Source organism: Poecilia latipinna, unplaced genomic scaffold (assembly GCF_001443285.1).
Source record: "Poecilia latipinna isolate Pla-1442-1.1 unplaced genomic scaffold, P_latipinna-1.0 Scaffold239, whole genome shotgun sequence".
NCBI classification, from domain to species: Eukaryota; Metazoa; Chordata; class Actinopteri; order Cyprinodontiformes; family Poeciliidae; genus Poecilia; species Poecilia latipinna.
The window spans coordinates 91,365-99,458 of NW_015112855.1; the positions used below are offsets into that span (position 1 = coordinate 91,365).

The 8,094-nt window shown below is 41.2% G+C and overlaps 1 protein-coding gene across 3 annotated transcripts in view; it reads right to left on the reverse strand.

The window, feature by feature from the left end:
* Positions 1-5,747, reverse strand: part of mgll (monoglyceride lipase) — a 34,085-nt gene extending 28,338 nt beyond the window's left edge. Inside the window, exons 1-2 of one of the 3 annotated variants that reach the window (XM_015032398.1) lie at positions 5,575-5,747; positions 2,870-3,008 (exon numbers count right to left, since the gene is read on the reverse strand). In XM_015032398.1, the coding sequence (XP_014887884.1) occupies positions 2,870-2,997 (128 nt within the window). In that variant the 5' untranslated portion in view covers positions 2,998-3,008; positions 5,575-5,747. Of the gene's footprint in view, positions 1-2,869; positions 4,304-4,348; positions 4,852-5,574 lie in introns of those variants that run through there. The other 2 variants (XM_015032396.1, XM_015032397.1) reach the window with 2 other exon arrangements.
* Between the last annotated feature and the right edge of the window lie 2,347 nt (positions 5,748-8,094).

Below are 8,094 nucleotides of genomic sequence, written 5' to 3' on the forward strand. Positions count from 1 at the left end.
ACCAAACTATTTCTATTACCCAACATTGCTGATTTATCATAAACAATGCAGTTTAAAACTACAACTGTAATTCCACCGTCACTACAGAGCGGCTGCAATTCTTCACCCAGAAAAACTGAAAAGTACTTGTCTGTAATTACGACAGCCGCAAACTCAGTAAAAAACTTTTAATAAGTCTGGGTAAAGAATGCAACCATCACATTAAAGCTTAATTGCAGCTTCTGCTGTTACACACTTTGGAGCCATGCTTGCTCAAAACTGTGGTGCTTGCGTCTAAAACTTTAAACAACTGATCTGTTTTAAACAACTCCAATGAATAACACTGTCACATGACAGGCAGTAAATTCGGTGAAGACGTGAACACAACTCGATACAGCCCACAGGGGCTACTCAGTCTCCTTCCACTGTGCCTGCTCGCGGTTTTAGCAGGTTTACTGGTTGCTCTCCAGTGAGAAAGCGCCTACAGAGGCCATAAAAAGCTGCAGCTTTAAAACAGTTACAGCACAAGCGACTCTACAGATATTCCAGCGCTACACTGATTCAGCTTTTTAGCACGTGTGTAAGAGAAATTCATATCTGCAAAGATCTACCAGCAGAAGGTAAGACACTAAAGGATGGATTTAGTGTGAGTGTGCTGTTGTTTAGATCCACAGGAGCATTGTGGGCAGCATTTGCCTCATCAGTCATAGTTACACAAAAACAAGACCTCAGTGTTTGCTTCTCATCTGCCCAAGCATATACACACACACAGGTATACAAGTAACCCTGTGTACAAACACAGTTAATCACGGATGACTGCTGTGTAAACACACACACATATACAGATGTGGCTGTAAGACGTGAATCTGCTCCACAGCTGAGCCAGAAAACAAACCATGGTCTTTATGAAATGTGTGGGCCCATGTGTCAATTCCAGATGTTCTGTTTAGCGTGGCATGCATGCAGCTTTGCGGCTGGTAGGAGAGCTTGGCATCTCAGAGATGTGAGCAATGCGTTGGGTTTCGTACACTCTGCCAGACTCACATGTGACGGGTGCAGAGGACTTGAAAAGCTAGAGACTGCATACCACAGGGGGCCCAACAACAGGAGGCCGAGGGAAGCATCAGCACTACAGTAAAGTACTCAGAAGTGTTTTAATACTTCTGTGATTTGATGTCGCTTTGCCAAGGAGACAATGATGTTATTTATCCATCAGAATGGAGAATGAGCCATGATTTTCAGACATTTATGCTGTTCAATTGTGAACACTACATGTGCAGAGTAGATTCTGTCCACAGGGGTTAAAAAGCACACTTTAATTCCTAATATTTGTGACACGAACTTGGACTGGGAATTATCTCCTGGGCTGATGCATGTCCTTTAACACTTGACTGTACTGGGGTAACAACACTCTTCAATGTTTATATTACTGAGGGAAAAATAATCCAGGTTAGCTCTTTTTGGCATCAGTGAGTTGTTAAAAGAAACAAAAAAGTCAGAAGAAGACTTTAAAAACTGTAATAAGCTATTTATCCAATATGACATGTTTAGACATGAAAGAAAGAAATGTGTTTTTTTGTATTTTATAGTATAGTTCTTATAGCCAAATCGGCTCAAATCAGTTTTGTCAAACCAACAACGAAACTCAGAACAGTGCATCTTTACTTCTTATTTTGAGCTGTGTTGTCCCTTCATGATGCTGCTATTACAATCCTCCATCCATCCATTTTCTGAACACCCTTGTCCCTCAGTGGGGTCGGGAGGGGTGCTGGTGCCTATCTCCAGCTAACGTTCCGGGCGAGGGGCAGGGTACCCCCTGGACAGGTCGCCAGTCTGTCGCAGGGCAACACAGAGACACACAACCATGCGCCCACACACACTCACACCTAGGGGCAATTTTAGACAGACCAATTAACCTAACAGTCATGTTTTTTTGGACTGTGGGAGGAAACCGGAGTACCCGGAGAAAACCCACGCATGCACAGGGAGAACATGCAAACTCCATGCAGAAAGACTGGGGCCGGGAATTGAACCCAGAACCTTCTTGCTGCACGGCAACAGCTCTACCAACTGCGCCACTGTGCAGCCTATTACAATCCTATTATCATTAATTAACAAAGTTGTTTTAAAAGCAGAGTTTGAATTGTCCAAATAAAAGAGTCTGCAGGCGATTGGTCTGGTTCTGTAAAAGCTAAATGCATAATAACATCAGTGACTATTTTAGCTTACAGCCTGAGCCAAACATTCAGATTCTGCAGGTTTTTTTTAAACATAATAACCCAGAGTCAGTCATCATGTTGTCTATGCAGAGATTATCATAATTAAAATGTCTTTATGATGCACAATGAGTAGAAATAATCCAGACTTCCTATAGATTAGAGCAGCTTTTAGTCATTATTGACTCCTAATACTGACCTACTTTTATTGTTTAAAGCTCCACGATGTCCAGACAGAAAACCTCCAGTCAATAAATAAAGGTTAACAGCCAATAAGAGATTAAGACAGACAGTTTTTCAGCACTGATGAAACAGTCTGACCAACTCTTGGAAAGTTAAACCTTAATATAAAATAAAGGAGCTCAGACTAACTGGTGCACTATCACAGGGTGCCGAACAGCTGATGGCACAGCAGCATGCATGCGCAAGTACCTAGCAGGTTTCAATGGACAACCCAACTGTCATCTGAACCGCAGTTCCCCCCATCTGTTAAACTTAAAGTCATGTGACTCCATGACGGGAAACAGCCATGTGCTCTGAATTACTTGTAACATCACATCACAAGATCACGTACTGGCCGCAAGAAATAAAGCATATCAAAACTGGTGGAGTGTTTTCCTACTGATTTTGTCATGATTACGGATCACGTATTCCCCGCTCTGCTTTTCACTGACCTTGGCGGACTTGCGGGCTCCCAGTAGCGGCAGAACAGGTGCAGTCCGTCGGCGTTGACGATGTGGCGCAGCTCGGTGTAGGGAACTCCCTGCGGGCTTCGCCGCGGAGCATCTCCCGGCTCGGGCATGGAGGGTTCGTCTGCAGAAAAGACACCGAGCAGCGATGACAGCACGTCGCTGCCGCCGTAGAGGTAGTAGCTGACGGCAGCGACGAGCAGGCAGGCTGCGGTGGTCACGGCGTTCATCGTTTAGGTATTTTATTTTTATTTTTAATAAATAATGTATGTTGTTGTCCTTCTTCGTCGCGCGAGGCTGCGAGCGGGGAACGTGTGATGTCACACGGTGTTTGTGGGTCAGTAAGGATCTAATGTGTAGCTGCGCGCGCTCTTCACACACACACACACTAACCGACGCGCACGCACAGAGGCAATGTCGTCGTTGATGTTACGTCACAGACCATATGGTGTGCTAACTACGAGCTCGTTCTACCAGCTCTTCTCTTTCTCTTTACACCTGCCCAATTAAAAACAGGTTCATTGACATACAGTGTGTGGTGGTTCATTATTCATACTGCGCAGTGCACATGCAATTCAATGATGTATTATGTAGAAATATTCATGTATTTTTAATACAATTACTGAATTGGACTATATTGCCATTATGTCCAATAATCAGTGGTGGCTGGTTAAAAATAAACAAACAAACAAACAAATAACTTGGGGCTGATATATTTCTCTTCCAAGTCCAGTATGGATTCTACTGAACACAGGAAACTGACTACAGTTCCACAATTATATAACATTCTTCACACAGTGAAATACTATGGAGTGTTAAATTAGCTAAAAATAAAAGTTCTGTTCGTTAACTTGTGAAACATACAGTATTTAATCATGAAATCAGGGTCAATCAAACTAAAAAACTATGAGAACCAACAAGCAAAATTCTATTAAGACTGAAGATGATCAATTATTACACTAGACAAGGCCTTCCTATCATAAATAACAGAAAACACACTGGTACGGGATGGAATAATCACGTCTACTTTGACAAAAGTTACCCAAAAATTAGAAGGACTAAAGCTCCGTTGGAACCAAAACACCAAGCTCCCCACTGGATTTATTTATGAATGTCCATACATCTGAGTCAGCAAACAGAACTTCAGCTTGTCCCTGTCCAACACCAGATCAGAATCTGAACATCATTTCAAGCAAACATTATTAGAACAGGAACTCAAAACATACAACAAAAGAGCATAACCATTAATAAAAAATAATAATAATAAAGAAATCTCAGCAACATTTAGCATTAGCTTTTTGCTAATAAAGGCAACAAAACGCATAAAATAATTCACGTCCAATAGCTTAACAGGAAAGACCAAGTGACAACAGATGGACAGAAAAATTAAATAATGGAAAAGAGCAGAGCAACATGGAAGCTAAAACTAATAAGGCAGGCCGAGGAACAAAAACTGTAGCTTACATGTCTGCTGGGAAATCCTTTCCATTTTCAAGCAAGATCTCCCTCCCTGACTGCTGTTGTCGCCATATTTAACTTTATCACCATGGCGACCCAAAACTTTCGGCATCTTCGATGTCAGGGCAAAATTCCGAGCTAACCAAAGGGGTTAGAAATGCTGATTGGTCAATTGTTTATTATTTTTCCAGACACGATTCCCTTCTGTGCGGTATATCGCCCCAGCCGCCACTGCTAATATCCACTTATTTGAGTTACTTAAAACAAAAATCGACAAGTTCATTGCGTCTTTTGTGAACACACTTCTGCCTGACACTGTTAAAAGTAAATATCTGCCCTTACACCTCCACAATAGAAACTGAAAAAAATCATGCAATCGTTTTTCTGGTTTAGTGACTTTACTGGATACCTTTCACCTTACGGTCAACGTTTCAAAGAATTTGGGTAATTTCTTTCTTTCCTTGCAAACAAAGAAAGAAAAAACAAAAACAAACAATCATCGTCCTAACATCGTTTCAGAGCCTTCTTCTTTCTTTCTTTCTTTCTTTCTTTCTTTCTTTCTTTCTTTCTTTCTTTCTTTCTTTCTTTCTTTCTTCTTCTATTTTTATTTTATTATTATTATTTTTTACAGCCGGGACATTTAAAGCAAGTTGTCTCTATTTTGTCTGATTAGCGCTCAGAGTTGTGTTACTGTTCGCGCATTTTGCGCATAGGACCTCGCACATCATGTGTGTCGAGATGTTGTTATGACGTTGGACTGAGGAGACCCTTACTCTGAAAATGCTGTTTTGGAGGCAAGCGTGCGTAAAACCTCGCTTTTGTTTTGCGCTGGGGTCCAACGCGCCAAATCCAAACGCTGCGTGAAGGTATCCCCGCTAACCGGACAGCGTAATGATGGGAGATTTCACCAAAAGCGCCAAGCGACTCCTCTTCGAGTGCCTAGATTTGAAGCTGACACCAAAAACCCTGCAGTCAACCGATAAACTTGGTCGACTGCAGGTCCCTTTTGCGTGCACGCAAAAGAATGAGATGTGCGATTTGACATCATCAGCAACATTTGAGGTCTGCCGGGTTTGAACGCGCAAAGGTGGAGAAGACGTTCCGAATGTAGATGCAAATCTGCAACTTAAACCAAATGAGCAATTCGCGCTGGTGATGGACAGTGTCCTGCAGACGCACTCTTGACTCTGGACTGTCATAAGAATATTAAAAGATTATGAAGATCGACTGACCTGCACAAGGAGCGTCTGCAGCCAAGTTTCAGCTCCAATCTGCCTCTCTGGTCTCTCTCTCTCTCTCTCTCTCTCTCTCTGTCTCTCTCTCTCTGTGTGTGCGTGAGTGTATGTGTGTGTGTTTAAATCGCTCTCCGTTCGCCTCCAGTCAAGACAAGAATGCGGTGAGCGACGTTAGGGGAGAAACTAAATAACTGTTCACACACACTCCCATCCTTTCTTCCCCCTCTCTCTTTCTTAGAAACACACACACATACACATTTCCCCAGAGGGAGAGACGCAGTTTCTCTGTCCCTCCCTCAGTTTAGCCTCATTTACAGTTTGGAAGGACGCAGCACGCTTCAGCCCACATGGTTCCCGTTTGTGCACACCAGGGTATAATATGTATTTAATATTAATGTCATGAATCTTTCTTTTCTCTGTTGCCCCTATGCTTTAAGGATAGATAACATAGAGATTTTTTGTTGTTGTTGTTTTGTAATCGACTTCGGCAAGAAAAACTGTTTGCAAGTATGCAAGGTTTTTTTTTTTTCTTGTTCCCTTTGGTCACAGACTGGAGATTTTAGCTGATAAAATTCCAATTCATTTCATTTCAAATTAAATCAAGTTTTCTGTCCACAAAAATGGTGCCTTCAAGTACATTAAAAGTAATAATAATAATAAAAAAATCTTAAGATTGAGAATCTTCATAACAATAACAGACCTGAGACAGGGCAGCACCGAGTAAATTAGAATAAATTATAATGTGCCCTTCTTTTTCATTTCACAATGATTATTAAAAAAAGAGAGAAGAAGGAATATTATCTAACACTAAACTGGACTTCTCCAAATTAATATTCTCACAAACTGCTTCAGAATTGTGGATTCCGTGAAATGACAATAGTTTGATGATTATTCTTTTGTTTGTTTTCTTTAGCTTTTAGAATGAAGAAAATAGCTAGCTTAAAAAAAATTAACATTTTTCCTTGAATTTTTCCTGAATTTCATAGAAATGGTAAATAAAGAAAAAAGAATGTTAGGTTTTCAATCATATGCCAAAAACATTCGGACAACTGATGAAATTGGTATGGTTTTGTTACGTTCCGATTTGGTCAAACATGTTCACAGGCTCGTATATTCCAGCAGACTCCCAGCTTAGACTAAAACAGAGTGGAGGGTGGTTTGCACCGCTGCACTGGAGCAAGAAAGTCCTGGTTTTGAGTCCCAGTATGGTGTTGACATTTTCTCCCTATGCATGGGTTTCTCTCCAGGTACTCAAGCTTCCTCCCAGAGTCCAAAAACATGACTGCAACATCAATTACTCTTAAGACTGTGTGTGTGTGTGTGTGTGTGTTTGTGTGTGTGTGTTAAGCATGGTTGTGTGCCTCTGTGTTGCTCTGTGATGACTGGTGCAGGGTGATCCCTGTCTTTTGCCATCTCTCTGAGTTCTGCTGTTGAGAGCTTATTCTCTAGGTTCATCTGAGCTTCGCCTCCATTTGTAGCTCTATGAGAGTTGACCAAAAGCGGTAAGAAAAACTAAGAGCTAAAACAAAATACAGCCAGATAAACTGCTGATGAAACACTTAGTGATTCCTGGTCAATGTGGGAACGTCCTTTCTGCAGAAAACAAACATTCCTCTTTCAACCATTGCATACTAAAAACACAACTTTGTAATAATAACTGATGTGCTGGACAAATGTCAACAACATTTTTGAGAAAGATGAAGGAATTCTTCTTTTTTTCTTTTTTAAACTCAAATGCCAAACTCCGACTCTCACAGTCAGTGTAGAAAGATTAATTTTAGGTTGTAGCAGTCTGCGTGCTGCTTTTGTCTTGCTTATCTCAATCTCTGACAGCCCCGATGTCAAGAATTGGATATGCACACTCCTTCACAGATGTGTTGCTCATGTCAGTAAACCGAAACCTATCACTGGGCAAGAACCCTGAGTCATACTGAAGCACACTGCAACTGTTTTTTATCAACATACATGTTGAACGTTCAGCGGTGCATTCAGTAGGTGTGGTTCTGACAGATACGCTAAATGCAACAAAAAAAAAAGAAAGAAGTTGCAATTTGCCAATAGGAAGTATTTCAAGTCCAGCAAGTTCCAACTAGGGGTGTCAACGGATCAAACTTGTTTGTTGGAAACTCCTGGAGATGCTTGTTTGAATCTCTTTAAAATAACTGAATGTCTTTTCTTCTTCTTCTTCTTCTTCTACTCTGCTGGAAGCCGCATCTACTTTTAGAAAGGTTTCACGGTTGGGTGTTTTTGTTGTCAGCACCAACTTCCTCTGCTGGTAGATTCATAACCAAGTGTAAGTGTGGCAGGAGTTCAAAGCAGAGTCTGGCCCAAAATGTCACACTTCTGCAGATGTCACCTCATTGCCTCATCTGCACCTGAAACACTTTGTGCTTCAGCAGCCAGTTGTTTTATTTTGGGATTGGGATTTTAATATACACACTTTAAGCTGAGTAACATTACACATACAAATGTCTCCAGTCCAACATGTGGCTACAGATGTAATTTATTATCTCAACC